Here is a 16,136-nt window from a genome sequence, read left to right on the forward strand (position 1 = left end):
AGCGAGATCCCAAACCAGGGCCGAGATTGCCCCACGACCTCGGCTGCCGGCGTAGGGGCCCTGGGCTGGGGCAGTCCGCGCATGCGCACCTGTGGCTCTCCCCCCCCCCCCCACCCCGGGGGGGCGTGGCCGGAGGACCCCCGCCCCGCCGGCAGCGGTGCGCCCCTCGCGTCCGGCGGCGGCGCTGCAACGCTCGGCGCCCCCCACCCCACCCCACCCCCCCTCCTCCTCCTCGCCCGGCCCAGGAGGGAGGCGGCCGGAGCAAGATGGCGGCGCGAGTGCTGCTGCGGCGGAGCCTGGCGGGAGCCAGCGCCGTGCCGGGTCTCTCGCCCGGCGGCGGCCTGGCCCTCAGGTGAGCCCTGAGGGGGTGAGGTGGGCGGGAGAGGGCCGCCGAGGGAGGCTGGAGACGCAGCCGACGCCGCTCGCGCCTCCCCTCGCCCCGCCGCGTAGACCGACCTCCTCCCCCCCCCCCCTCCTTTTTCTGACTGGAAATGGCGCCCCGCTCGCCCGGGTAGCTGACGGGCCGGGCCCGCGGCCCTCCCGTGGGGCGGGGAGTGCGACCCGCTCGGGGTGTCCTTCAAGGTCATGGGCCCCAAGGCCAGCCCCTTCCCCTCCCTCCCCCAAGTCCGCCCGTGGGTGGGGATGATGGCCGCGCCGCTGACCCGCCGCGCCGCACCCCTGCCCTGAGCCGCCGGGGACGGGGTGCCCGCCACCCCCTGCTGCCTGTCTCCCGGGGTCAGGCTGCAGGGACTCCCCGCCACTGCGGGCAACAGGGTGCACAGGCACCCCACGGCCACGTATCGCCGGGTGTCGGGCTGCACTGTCACCTGCACACGTGTATTTCTTGTTTTGGTGTATATGGATGCTCTGCACCCAAATATCCCTCCAGAATCAGGGTGTACAGCTACTCCGCATCCCAGCTCCGCCAGGCAACAGGGTGCACGGTCACCCTGCATCTCATGTTCTCTGGTGTTGGGGTGTTGTGGCTGCACACGCAACACCAGCCCTTGGTGTCCAGGACACAACCACTCCACGGTCACGGTGCCAGGTTGCACCTCCACCCAACATCCATGTTTCCCCCGGTGCTAGGGTGCATGGCTGCGCACACCAGCATCTTCCTGCCTTAGCAGTGCACCGCTACACATGGACCCAGCATCGATGTGCACCCCTTGGGTGTCAGGACACATGGATTCATACTTCCCTTAGGAGCTGGGATGTGTGTGCACGTGCAGACAATGTTGGCACATGGACAGACACATCCATCAAGTTTTGGGGTGCGGACTTTTGCATGCCTACATGTCTGATCTGTGAAAGGTCAGGCACATGCACGCACCTCCTGGGTGGGTAGGGTGCGCACACACATACACAGCTCTCAGGGCACAGATGTGCACACATGTGTCTTGAGTATAGGAAGCAGACACATGCTCCCTGGCTGTTGGAGACACAGAAGCGGTCAAGCTGGGATGGGTCTATGCACATTTTTCCTCCCTTTCTTTGAAACGGGGAAAGCTGCTGTCTTAAGCCTCAGAATGGGCAGCAGCCCCTATGCAAGACTAGAGGCATCACTGCAAGCAGCTGTTTGAAACAGGAGTGGGGGAAGTTTTGGAGAGTATACATTGTGAGATTTTATGTGCATGTTTTGGGGTTTTTTCCTAGTTTCAAATAAACTTGTTTAGGCCACAGATCAAAAAGTGTCAATTATAGACAAGTTGTTTTTCTTTCTCTTCCAGGCAGACATGGGTTACTACAAAATCTAAATACTTGACCTGATATCTCCCACCCAGTTTATATTTTGTGCTAAAGCAGAAGCTAAGTGGGATAGAAGTGTTTTCACCATTGTTTTTAATCTAATCTAAGCAAGCTCTTCAGTGTTACACTTTTGTGTTCATAGCCCAATCTTTGTAGCAAGAAAGCTAAGCCCATTGTTAACATTTGTAGGATAAGAACTTGCTAGCAAAGTAAAGCAGTGCCTTAAAGATTGCATGAAAACTCTCTTTAATCAGTATTGTTCCCAGAAAATAAAAAATTGTGAAGTGTGGTGGTAATTCCATGTAGTGTGTCTACATTCATTCTGTGTGTATATTCACATTTTCATTAGTGGTATCTGGGGTTTGGAACAATTTGGATCCAATATCTGTTTTACTTGAGACTGGTATTGTAATATTGTGGGGCATAATGCTAAGAAGTTAGTTAAAAGTAGATCTTTTGGATAATGGATTAGTTTTGAACTAATCTGTGGTTGATGCTCACAACTGGCAGTCCAAAGACATTAATTTAGTCCCTACTCTTCCAGAGTTAATCTTGGGTACATATTGCCCACACAAGTGAACCAGTAGTCAGTTCAGGGCTTCTTGATTTATGGATCTCCAGAATGACACCAGTAGTGTAGGACTTCTCTAAGGATATGGATTAAAAATAAGACCCTAGCGTCTCAGGTTGGGTGCACTGACTATCTGTTTTAATAAACTTCAGCTGTTACTGTTCTTTATTACAAGTAAAGTATATATTTAGATGGATAGTCATGATTTTTTAGTCATTGTTCATGAGGATCTTAAAATTGCTGGGTAAAAGATTTTACATAAATGTAAAGTATTACTCATTTCATTGTATTGAAAATTAAATATACCTCCAGTTTTAGGTGCAGTTTAACATTCAAGTCGTGAGACTCTCCTAATAGCAAAAGAATTTGCTTTTCAGTATAATCCCCGTAACTCCAGCTGCTGATAAAGCTAGTTCACAAAAAAAGCATCATGATTATTTGTCTCTTTCATCTTCAAAGTTCACTGCAAACAATAATCCTCATGGCAGAATGTTCTAAATATTAGTTTTCTAACTCAATTTAATAAAGGGGAGGAAATGCAAATAGTTTATGGATCCAAGTTGAAAAAATGAGGACTGCAGGACTGGGATTGAGTTCTGTCGCCTGGAGTCCTGTTGTCCACTGAATATTAGTGCTTACTTTAAGGGAGCTTTTTAAAACAACTTGGATTTATTAGGTGGGGTTTACCCCCTATCATCTGGGACAGCTTGTCTTCCTGTGGCACCTGATGTAGATGTGACGACACAACTGCAGTTACCTGTGCCTTGCCTCCTCCAGCTGAGATCAGAGATATGTCTACTCCAGGCAGCTGTGTACCCTCTATTCTAGCAACAGCCTTATCATGGAATGCCCTTTTAAATGCTTGTACTCAGGAATAGCTGCTTAGCTTTCAGCACAGTAACGTGTTTGTGTGTTTGCCTAGGGCCAAAGGCGGCACCATTTTCAATAAATACACCAATAAGATATTTACAAATTACTTCTTAACCTTGAAGGTCATCTCAGCTGCAGTTGTTCTTCTGGTTGTTATTGTTTCTCTGCTATGAAATACTTTTTCTTTCTTCCATCCTGCTTCTAGAGGGTGAACCAGTTCATTATGTTATTTTCAGACATTGGGACTAAAAGGTTGATTGTTGAAAAACACTGTTAGTGTGAACTACTTTTGTGTAATACAGACAGGCGTGTTCATGAAGGTATTTCTCCAAAGGAAGTTGAGATTTTCTTTCCCTATGTTTTTTTTTCCTTGAATGATTGTCACAAAATTCTGGTATCTGGAAGACAGCTGCATAGCTGAAGATTGATAGCTATCTTCTGGATCTTCTAGTCAGTTATTAAGGGTGAAAAATTGACTTCTGAGGCAGGAAAAGGTTTAAATTTCCAGCTGCAGTGCCACATTTTTTCTATGTCAGAGAAGTATTTTAGTATTTCAGGAGAAACCCTATATCATAAAGAGGCAAACTGAAGGAAGTGCTTCTTATGAGAAAGAAGAAAAAACACTTGAGCTTGGGGTCCCCTGTCATACATTATAAAGAATCAGTGAATATATCAGCTTTCTTGTCCTTCTGCACAATTTTTGGTGAGTGAGGGGTCTTCCATCAGCTGGAAGAGAGAAGAATAATTCCTTTAACACATCATTTTAAAAAAGCATAGTTATCAATTGTAATGTTTTGTGTACTCTGTGGTGTAAAAGGAAGTGATATTATTTTGGAATTGTACTTGCAGAAACTGCATAAAGATTAGATTAAAAAAGACAGTAAAATTCTTCTGTTTCAAAGAAAGGAAAATTGTGAATGCTGTTCAAAGAATGTGGATCTGTACCCCTACATAGTACAGTTGCCAGAATTTGGAATTGAAGCATTTGCAGGCTGTTTGTTTCCCACCACTCGCAATTTTTCCCAAATTAGACTTTCATTATATTTCTTCTCTTGAAAGATGCACTATTTAACTTTTCCTTTTTTAGAGCTATATTTAAGCAACATAGGAACATATGGCAGTTACTTTCCTGTTTACACTGTACAAGTTTTTCCTTATTCACACTGGTTGTGCTCTTTTTCACTCTTGTCTGTGTACATCAGGACAGACCCAGCCTTTTTGAGCAAAGACACTTGATTAAAAAGAGGATAAATAGGCAGCAAAAGCAGCCATCCACCTGTTCGCTGCCATGTGCACAAAGAATAAAAGTGGATAGTGTATGGTTAACTGCTCAGCTCTGTATCTAGTAAAATGGTTTGTGAGAGGGTTAATCTCAGCAGGGAGAGAACTGCCTTTACCTTGCTAGGAAGTGGCTCAGTGGAAAGTTTTGGTAACAGATGTATATGTAACTGTGTGTTATGATACTGTTTGCATTGAACTTGGTTGTACCTATCTTCCCTGCGTTGTGGGCATTTTCAAGACACACTCAGTGACAGTATAATGTACTTGTTAATATGTAGGGGGCTGGTATCTTCAGCTAGCAGACCTCGTGAAGACAGTTGGTTAAAATCGCTATTTGTTCGCAAAGTCGATCCAAGGAAAGATGCTCACTCCAACCTTCTAGCCAAAAGAGAGACCAGCAGTCTGTATAAACTACAGAGTGAGTGATATTTTTATATTTAACATTACCATTTCTTTATTCTGTTCCTGCATTTCTCACGTAATGTTGTTGTTTCAGTTCACAATGTAAAACCAGAATGTCTAGAGGCCTACAACAAGCTTTGGTAAGTGCGCGTATTATGTTTTCACATTTTAGACGTGTCGATTTGATCACAAGCTGTTCTGAAAATTGGCAAATATCATAATTATTTGGGGGGGGGTGGAAAAAATCTGGTTTTACTTTCAGGGTATGGTGTTAAATAGATCATGTTATTCTTGGAGAGAGATGGCAAAAGATACTTTACTCAGTTCACCCCCTGCCTTCCCTCTTGGAAGTATCATTTTCCTAAGCTGAAATTTAGGATGATACCTTTTATGAAAACATTGGTGACATTTGTTGGAACAGCTCTCCCCCTTCCCTTAGTTGTCTTACAATTGCTGGTCCATGCAGGTAGATTCTGGTATGCTACCGTGTCCCACTCCAGTTGCCATGTAGGTATGTGTTGGGGGTGGTTATTGTGCACATACAGGAAGGAAAGGGAGAGATCACCGGTAAGTAAAACTCCATGCCAGTATTAAATTGAAGTATAACTTGGAGGAGATTTTAAAAACCCAGGGGCTGACTTTCTCTCAGCTCATCTATATCCTTCTACAAAAGTATTGTTACTGAGATTTACTCATAAAGAGCTATGCAAATCCTTGGATAGGATCTTTACGTTGGGGTGATATCCTTCAAAGGGAGCAGTACTGTTAGGGGTTTTCCAAAAAGTTACAGCTTTATAAAATGTATGAATTAGTAACATTTTAAATTTACTACTTCAAGGACGAAATTGCAGAAATACTAGTCCTGTTCTGCCTACATAATCACTCTTCTGGAGCCAGAACAACTGCCTTTTCAAGAACTGTATGTTTAAATTTGGAAATGTAGTGAGCCTCACACATTTTGAAACAGCAGTGCTTTCTCACTGACAATGATCATCTTGTCAGTTAAATAGAACATTCTTAGCATAATGATACTCTACTGCAACCAATTTTTTAGGTGTGGTGTATTGGTGAAAACACCAGCTGGGCAGGAGGGTGGGGAAGAAGTTCACAACTCCCAGTTTATTTCCTCGACTATTGGTTACCTGCACAACCATGAGTAGGTTGTCTAACATCTCTGTGCCTTCATGTATTTAGCTTTGAAATGGGTCTAGATAACCCAAAACTGTTTTGCTTGCTATACAAACATAGAAATCCACTAGAATAACATTCACCCATAAGGTATTTTTAGCTTTTTTGTTTAAAAAAATAAATACACAGAGAAGCACAATTAGCATTTAGCCAGCTTTCTGTTTAAAAGCTTAATATAAACATGCCCAATTATACAAGACAGGATACCACTTCTCCGCCTTATCTCATGAGCTGCCTAAATGTTGAGTGAAAGCAGAAGCTTTTCTTTTCAAGGAAAGAGACAATAGCAAAGAAAGAAACTGCTGACAGCAATCAGCTGAATTATGTGTGGTTAGATTTATTCTTTCCAAACCAAAGCAAATTTAAGTATTCCAGGGAAGGAGAAAACTTAGGAATGGAGTAATAAAAAAAACTAAGCCTCTCTGAACTTCCCTCCTTCTCCCTAAATTAAAGATGAACAGGTTAATTCCTTATTCTGTATCAAATTAGCATAAGGATTAGTCATCATGTATTAATAAAGAAATAGTATCATGAAGAAAATTATGAGAGTACTTCATGAAACACTGTGGTTAAGGACCCCTTCTGAAGAATTAGGAACAGTTATTTTAAAAAAGGAAAAAAGATGGTGTTCATAAGGTATTCTGTGGGTGTTTTTTTCTATAATTTGCAACAAAATATATTTTAGGGTTATTGTAATAATGTAACATTCCTGTTTAAAGCTGTCTTTCTAGGATCTCATTATGCTTTGCAAAAACGAACTGATGGTGAAACATCCTTGAAAACATCCTTGGAGAGTCATTCTATCATATTACTTACACTATGTAGTGAGAAATCTTTAGGTACAAATTGGTAATGAGATTTGCTCAAGGTTGTCTAGAAAGTCAGTGGCAGAATCAAGAGGAAAACTCATATCTAATGACTCTCAGCCCCAGACCAGCCTACTTCCTATTACTTGATACTGTGCAAAGACTCATTGCCTATGAGCCAAACTGAGTAAGAGGGGTAATTATTCAGGGAAAAATATTAAAAGGCAAAGTTCAACTGGAGTAATTGACTTATTCATCAAAATACAGTGCAATGAAAGCTGTGGTAACTGAGTCAGCAATCAGTAAAACTTAATTTCTTAATGCTAATGTAGGCCACAAAGTTGGAAAAGATGTTAGAAATGCTGGAAATAGTCAAACAGAAATTGGAGGTATTTTTAAGGCAGTTTCACTGTATGCTTTAATGGGTAAGTTGCCTCAAACTAAGACCACTTTCTGAAATAGTAGAAAGCAGTAAGGCTGCATACTATGAAGTACAGTCGTCATTTGATCTACCAAAATACATGTTTTTATTCATTCAGCTCAACAGAATTAATAGCGTTGTGACTGGTACAGAAGACTGTCCTTTCCTATTATTGTGTATTCTACCTCCCTTGATAAGGAAAAGCTTTTCCTAAAGCAAATCACCCATGTAGTTAAGCTGCATTTTCTGTGAGACATCCTGATACTTACTTTCCTAATGTGTTGGATAACCCTTTAGGTGATAGACATAATTTATTGCATCAAAAGAATTCGACCGTGCTGTGTATTTGTCATACAGTCTAAGAAATGGTAACACTTACCTTAATTTTTCATAGTGTTGTAGCTATCTTCCCCCTGTATAGCAGATTTTGTATTTCAGCTTTCTCTTCTGAAAAGTACAGCTTGTGAATTTTCATACCATAATGATAAACGTGTGGTAATGTATTATACATATCAACTGTAGCCTCCCTGAAGGAAATGCAACATAGTGTCTGTATTCCTTGTTTTCAAGTCAAGAGGTGCTGCCAAAGATTCATGAAGAAAAACACTACCCATGTGCACTGGTGGGGACTTGGAACACGTGGTACGGAGAGCAAGATCAGGCTGGTAGGAGATAGAAGTACAACAGAATGTAAAACCATACAAGTGAAACGTGTGCTTGGCAGGTTTCTTCTCTTTAAATCATCTCTGTTGACAGTAAACCTTTAGCAATGTATATAGTGAGGGTGTGTGTGCATCAATTATCAGTAGTCATTAACATTTACAGTGCTTGCTTTTTGTCTTGTTGAGTTTGACGGTAAAGCATTAATTCCTAAAATTTGTCCTATTGTTAATACACTTTCATGTTTTCCAGGTGGTAGATTAACAGTTTTGGGAAATGCTTGCAAAATGTGGTCCTGTAATATTTTGCGGGCACAGATTACATTCCTGGATATTTAGGATAAAGGCAAAGGCTTACAAAGACAGAGTTTATCTTGCATTGGCCAGTATAAAAGCTTTACTCAGACTTTCATACTGTAATTGCTGTATGATAATGAAATGCAAATCATTCACACCATCTGAAAAAATGATTGCATTGTAAACTCAACAATAAGCTAGGCCTTTATGGGAGAAAAGTAAAAATATTTCTGTTCATGTTCATATAAGGATGCTGCCCAACTATGCAGATTGAAAATATATTGGAACTAGAAATTACTGAAGAGCTTCTGCAGAGGTAACTACAAAGAGTCTAATGTAGAGAGAAAACCTGAAAAATTTCCTAGACTCTGGGAAATTGAAGGAATGGGAAGCCATGAATACAGAGTGGTGTACTGATGTTTCTTATGTAGCTCCATTGTTAGAGCTATGCCAGTATCAATGTCATTGCTTTGTTATTGAAAAATATGTACACATTAATTTTTCCTGCATTCACAACATATTGCAATATTGGCACTAAACAAATGTGAAGAAATAACAGTAGAGAAAACAAACAATGTCTGAGAAACAATTCCGAAAGTTGAAGGGAAATTGGGGAATGAAGACAATTGAAGTGAGAGTATCTTAGCCAAGTCTCATTCGTTGCTTCTGTAACATATTAACAAAGACTGTATCTGTAATTGCATCCATAGCCTGCCTTGAAAATGTTATTGCAACAGTTCTAGCAGTGTAATAAAGCAGATTAAGGGGTTTTGACTTCTTTAGTACATGTGCCCAGACTGTGTTAATATTAGGTGGATATATCAAAATTGCCCTGGGGATAAGACAGCAGAAGCAGGCGCACTGGATGAATCTGCTATCATGAAGTGCTTTATATTAGTCTCCAGTTTGCTCTCCTGGAGAAGGCATAGGACTGCTTTAGAGGAGAGAAAATAGCTTTTGTGACTCTTTGAGGTGAAATATTGTTGCCTTGCTATATTAAGTGCTTGTAAATAAATCTTGTTATGATTTATTAAAGGGGTTTATTATGATTTATTAAAGAGAGAATGCTTTGAAATAACTCAGATGTAGATACCTGTTCTGAAATCATTTTTATGGGGAAGATCCTAGCAAATGTAACATTTCTAGCATGTTCAGATATCTTCTGCTTTTTTTAATGTAATGTTTACCTCAGAAATAGTATTTGCATCATTTTTCATGTCCTACAGAATGTGTGTTGCTCTCTGTGCTTGAGTAATTTACTGAACTAAAAAGTCTACCCCTCTACTGCTCTTAAAAGAAATTGGTATAAAACACATTTTTGGAATTAAGTCATCCTCTTAAATTGAATCTCAATTTCAACTACAGTCATGTAAAGTCATCACATCTTACTAGCATGGCAACAAAAAGTCCTTTCAGAAATTTCCCTGTTATCTTCAGAGTAGATTGCAAAGTTCTCCAAGAGAACCCTTTTCAAAAAGCAGATGATTCCATCCATTACTTTTAAAATCTTTAAATGTGTAGTGCTTTCTTTAGTGAAAATCTATTTTTAAACCTGTTACCTGATTTCTATTTTTGTATAATTCTGTAGTATGAAGAGCATTTTATACTGTGATATTCCATAAGATTTAGCACTGGTCTGTGACATCCCTGAAAAAGCTTCCTTTTTTCTGTTTCAGTTCATCTGTGGAGGTATGAGGGAGGCTATCCAGCTCTCAATGAGGTCATGAGTAAACTCCGTCAAAATAAGGTAAAATGCATTGATTTTGTTAGAACTGGTTATTTTACTCAGAAGAGAACAAAGAATAGAGCAAAGAGCTGCCCATTTGGATACCCACTTCAATATCTCATCACTTCCTGTACAAACTTAGAAGCCTCTTTGGAAAAGGGTTTATTCTCATATTCAGAAATACTGAAGTTTAACAAGTGAATACTTTATGAAACACACTTAGTGTTGTGTAAACATGCACTTGAAATTTTCAAATATGCCAGGGGAATTTAGAAGCCTTTACAATTTAAAGGATTTCAATGTCCTAAACCCCCAAGATAGCATTAAAAAAAATAAAAATCTAACCCACCGTATGGTATACTGCTTTTTGTTGTTGAAACATAATACATAGTTTGACAGCGGTCACATTGTTTTTTAGGAATTCACAGAGTTTCGCAAAGAAAGAGGTAACATGCTTCTCTCGCGCAAGAACCAATTATTGTTGGAGTTTAGTTTCTGGAATGAACCTGTTCCCAGAGAGGGGCCTAATATTTATGAGCTGAGATCCTATCAACTTAGAGTAAGTTTAAATTTTTCTTTTTATTTTTTAAACTTCGTGCTGTTGTAAAATGTTCAAAGCATGTTTATACAATGTAGATGAAAAACAGATCTCTGGTTCTTATCAAAGCTGATGTCTGAGTCATTGTTGCTCTCAAAGTGTGGGGTCCAAAATGGAGGCAGGCTCCAACAAGGTACTAATATCTGCAGGGCTGAAACCCCTGTGTTTTCATTTGAAGGAAACTTCAGGCAAATGACTAATAAGTAATATAGTAAGTAAACAGAGTAATTACTGATTATTATAATATGCTTATCACTTGAAGGAAGTGATTTTGTTAATACATAGTGTTTTCCATATGCAAATGTTGTGAAAACTGTCCAAATATTCTAACTTTCTTTAAACTACAGTTTTAACAGTCTGTTTTGGTTTTGTAGCCCGGAACAATGATTGAGTGGGGAAATTACTGGTAAGTATTGCTTTAGCACTTGTGTTTTCCTGTTTGAGAGATGTATGTTTAAAAATCATGAAGTGGAGGTGGCAGAATGGTACCAAAGTGTTTCAGTCACCCAGTTAATGGCCTGCTTCTGTACTTTTGCAACTTGTAAGATAGATCTTTGACCCTTCATTTATACTTTGCAGAAAGAAGAATTCTGTGTGCAGACAACATTGTGGGCTTTGTGGTTTGGCTTTCTTTCACATAACCCTTTTAGTTTGCTGTAATATAGCAGAAACCATTTATTTTCAGCAGAAAGCACTGCTTAGTGAAGGGTGGCGGTTAATTCCTTGAGACTTTGTTGATCTTTCACAAGACCACTAGAAGCTGACTTTTAGTTTAAATGGGCTAAATCTTGGCTCTTTTAATCTTTAAAGTCAAGTTGCTTCTTGAAAAGCTATTGAGCAGCACATTTGTATTTTAATACATAGGTTAAAAGCATTTGAGACAGTCTTCTGTTGAATATATGCTTCTGATTTTGTCTTATTTAAAACCAGTGTAAGTTTCTTTCCATTTACATTCACTGTCCTTGCAATTCTAATGGTTGATAGTTAAACAGTTTGGAGTATTTTCAATTATTTTGACAAAGGTGAGGACTTGGATTTTTAGACGTCTCATTGTCATTGATGTAATTTACTTAATTACAGTAATTTGAATAAAGTAAATTGAATTTAGAATTTTTATAAACTAGGCATATCCATAGTGGTAGCCAATCTGTTTTGGAAGATACAGTAGATTTATAGTTAAAAGAAATATTGATCTTATTTACACAACAAATCATGGAGTATTGCATAGGCAGCTGCACAGCAAAGGTCTATGTGAATAAAAAAGTTGTATTCCATTACCACAACATCTGTGGTGAATGAGTGTGGCAAAGACAACATGACTGAAAGTCAAGGATTTAGTTTTAGAAGAACCTGCTGTAAAAATGGCTCGCCACTTTACACTGTTCCCGCAGTTGTCTTTATACTGAATCTAACATTAAAGAATGATTAATGCACAGTCTAGTGAAACTCTTGGCCTCCCAATTTTAACTCATTCTAACAAGATATATGGGTACATTTTAATTACTTAGAGCTGAAAATCAGTGTATTGCAGATTTTTTTCTTATTTTTAATTGCTGAAGTGTACTGCAAGTGCTGTTTAACATTTCGGCTTCCTTTCAACTCTGTTTTCCTTTCATTTATCACTTATTTCCTATCCAGATCTGCTGTTTTTAATGGCTGCTTTGCTCTTCTGTAGGGCTCGTGCAATTCGTTTCCGACAGGATAACAATGAAGCAGTTGGAGGATTTTTCTCGCAAATTGGACAGCTATATATGGTTCATCACCTTTGGGGTAAATTTGTGTTCTCTGCTTTTTTCTCACTGAATCAGTCCCTAACAGACTGTTGACTTTGCCCAGGAGAAAAGGTTTTTACAAAAGGCAAAGGAATGTCTTAAAATGTTTTTTTTGTTTTACATCAACAGTGTTGATTTTCTTAATTTTTGTGTAGGTAACTTTATTCTTCAAACAAGCAAGCAGAAGTGAACATTTCATATTTTGTTCTGTTTCCATCAACAGTTTCTCATGGCCCTTTCTTATTAGGGACTACTTGTTTGCTTTCAATAACATAAACATGACAAGCCATGTCCTACCATCTCTTTTCTCCATCCCCATTCATCCTGAAGTCAGGTTTTTACAGTTTAGCTTCAAGTATCACATATACCACACCTACAAAAAGGAAAGCCAAGCATTTATTTACATTACTACATCATGGTGTTTTGGTTTTCTCTGTGTGTTAGTCTCCACAAATGCTTAGCTGCTTTTCACGTGTCAGGATTGTTTCAACTTGAAGAAACTCATTGTCTAATACTTATTTTAGAAAATATGTAGTATTATCTTCATATCTTGACAATTCAGAATATTATATTCCAGCATTAGAAATCTGACACCACTCATGTAGAACTGTACTCTGTTGCATTATCTGTCTTACCTGTGTCTAAGACATTCTCTCTCTTCCCCAGTTCCTCCTGTTTGCGTTGGTTTGGGAGCTTTTCCTTTTTGTGGAGAACTTCTGACTTTTTTCCTTCCCAGTGTTTGCAGCCTCCTAATTACACACTAGAATACTTATAAGGGAGCTATTCATGTGTAGAAGGAAAAGGAGTTACTCCTAAGCTTTGTGCTTGTTGTTTTCCCTCACCAGCTTACAAAGATCTCCAAACCAGAGAAGATATAAGGAATGCTGCGTGGCATAAACCTGGCTGGGATGAACTAGTCTATTACACAGGTAACCTATTAACTTCATTGGAATGCTGGAGGTAGACTTTTGTACATGCCATCATTTTTGTTCTTCAGTACATTGCACAATGATAAAAAGCTTTGCATCTCAGGGGGGCGGGGGGCAGTCTGTGTCAGTTTTTCTGCTGTAGGGGAAAGGAGGGACATTTCACTAAGCTGCAAAGTGAATTTTGCAGTTGATCATGCAAACTCAAAAAAGTTGCCTAATTGCTAAGAAATTGCTACAGTAGTAGTAAATTTTTATACAAACATCTCTCCTGTAGAAGAACAGATTTGTGTAAATGCTTAAGTTTGTGTCCAAAAATTTAGGGAGCCAATAGTGAAATTTATCTTAAATTATTACCTCTAATATTTCATGAAATATGGGAGCCTTGTTAAATGCGTTCCTTTGAAAAGGGAATTTAGACTTTGGAACTAGAGGCCAGGAGATCTTTGAGATCAAAGATAGCTTTCATAACAAAACTCACAAAAGTATGCTAAGCGTGTCAGATTTTGGTTCCATAGGGTACCTTTCAAAGGAAGTATACCAGAAAAATGTAAGGTAACTTCCATTATGGTGAAAAGGAATAGAAATATTTGTCTTCAAAGGAGCAGACAGATTATATTAAAAAAATCACTTGTTCTCAAAACTACTATGCTTCAGTTACAGGAATGTTTGTGGTTACTGATGACTTGGCATGCTCTAGCTAGGAGAGTCATTTGAAGACAATGGTATCTGTTCAAACCAAGTGTGCAGAACTGGTAATGATCTCTGTTAGTAAAATTGAACCCTGTCTCAATTTTTTTCAGTGCCCCTTATTCAGGAAATGGAGTCCAGAATCATGATACCGTTGAAGATTTCTCCGCTTCAGTAAAGTCACTGATTTACTTGTGCCTACATAGATAAAGTGACAAGTATTTGTCTTAAATTAATTTATGGTATACATTGTATATCATAGTCTGAAATATAAAAGTACTGTATTGAGCTTATAAAAGAGACCTCTTTTCTTCAGAATCTAATGACCTTTTGCTCTTAGGATTGTACCAGGAAAAAAAGAAATATAGGACTGTAATTAAAAGGTTGGTTAATTGAAAACAAGTACAAAGACATATATGAGTTCATCCATGAGACAGCTCCTCAGGTTAAGTATGGCATACAGTATTTAATATCTTTTGCTACATAGACAATGCCCAGTGTTCGGTAACAGCAACAGAATGGAGCATTACAGGTGCTGTGGCCTTTGTGTAGTGTTATGACTGCAGATTTTAAGAACAAATGGGGGAGTTCTGAAATTAGAAGCTTTGAAGCCCTCAGACAGCTCTGAAATACACCTAGCTGTTCTAGCAGGCCTCAAATCAGTAAGTGGCTCTTAATTTACAAATAGGCAGTCATTAATTGAGAATAATACTGTTTGTCAGGTGATAGCTTATGGACAGAGAATAGGGCATTCTGTTTTGCAAGGACTCTGAAGCCTGTGGAAACTAATTGCACATTTGTGTAGATATCTACACCTGAAATTAACTTTGTGATGTATGACCTTCGGTTTTCAAAGAGATGCTGACAAGACATGGTTGTCTGAACATTCTGCAGGGAATCAAGTTCAGTTAAATACATTTATCTCTACAAATGGCCTGGATGTCTAGGAAAAGGGGTTTAATTTAATAAGCAATCATGACTTCAGACATATGCTTGGTCGGGTGTTTCACTAACTGTACAGTAGGTACTTATGAATTGATGTGTGAAACGCGCATGTTGAGTCAATAGGATTGGCATAAAGCGGTGTACCATTATGTCCAGTTCTATTTTGGTTTCACTTTTAGACTAGAATGTATCAACACTTTTGGTGTCTGCAATGATGTGAACATCCTGTAAGTGAAAATAATACTCTCTCTTTAAAGTGGCTACAAGAATCAGTGTAACATACAGAATGTACAAATCAGTTACTGAATGTCCAGTTTGTACATTTCAATGAGTTTTCAGGAAGAACATATCAGTGAATAAAATCCTTTTAATTTTCACATTTTACTGGCACCTTATATGTATTGCACCACCTGTGTTTTCTCTCATCTTGCAGTGTTTATTATGGAAAATTTGAATAATTGCATAGTGTATTTCAGCTTAGTTAGCCAATATCACTTCTCTGTGTCAGGGACAGCATTTCCCAGTATTCTGCTCTCCTTCTCCGAAATGAATTTACTGTCTCTCCATTACACCCCATTTTGCTAAGTATTCTAGATGTCCTAAGTGCTGTGGTGATAAATACAAAATATTTCTCCTTTTGATTTTTCTCCACAAATTATGCTTAATTTTTCAGGTCTGATTTCTTCTTTTCTTCCCATGTAAAATACATGGCACTCTTGCCTTCACTCGAATTTCATCTTGTCTGTTTTCATATTTTCTTCCTGTTGTCAATTGATGATGGGATTTTACTAAGTAAAATTCTGTACTGTATTAGCTTAAAGTTCTCAGCTTGGCCTGCTCAGTGGGCCAAGTACATCATTTCAGCTGTTCCTTCTTGTAAATCAGTCACAAGCAGTACTATCATCTGGGGCTGTCATTTTTCCAGACTTTTGGGACTACTGTTTAGCTGCAAAAGGAAAATAAGGATGACAATATCAGCTTCCAGTCCTTGTTATTTCTCCCAGTATCCTCCCATATTTCTTGTTCCTAGAGAACTGTCCTTGTAACTTACCCCTCATAACCAGCAATCTCAGTCAGAAACAAAAGGCGAAAAACATTTTCGGAGTTACAGGATTTTGTGGGTTCTGATGCAATCCATATTTCTTACCTTCTGCCAGCAGCACTAGGAATTAAATTCAGTCAGGCAGAGCTCTTATTGTTTAAGGACCATGAAGTTTTGCAGGAATAAGAAATCT

The 16,136-nt window shown here is 39.2% G+C and overlaps 1 protein-coding gene across 1 annotated transcript; it reads left to right on the forward strand.

Annotated features, from left to right (window-relative positions):
• The first annotated feature begins 198 nt into the window (after nucleotides 1-198).
• Nucleotides 199-15,278, forward strand: NIPSNAP2 (nipsnap homolog 2). Its single transcript, XM_075032577.1, has 10 exons — nucleotides 199-352; nucleotides 4,750-4,889; nucleotides 4,968-5,013; nucleotides 7,859-7,953; nucleotides 9,921-9,991; nucleotides 10,389-10,529; nucleotides 10,943-10,974; nucleotides 12,244-12,338; nucleotides 13,186-13,269; nucleotides 14,070-15,278. The coding sequence occupies exons 1-10, from the start codon at nucleotides 267-269 to the stop codon at nucleotides 14,132-14,134; spliced, it is 855 nt and encodes a 284-aa protein (XP_074888678.1). The 5' UTR covers nucleotides 199-266; the 3' UTR covers nucleotides 14,135-15,278.
• The last annotated feature ends 858 nt before the right edge of the window (nucleotides 15,279-16,136 follow it).

Source organism: Buteo buteo, chromosome 7 (assembly GCF_964188355.1).
Source record: "Buteo buteo chromosome 7, bButBut1.hap1.1, whole genome shotgun sequence".
In the NCBI taxonomy this organism is placed as follows: Eukaryota; Metazoa; Chordata; class Aves; order Accipitriformes; family Accipitridae; genus Buteo; species Buteo buteo.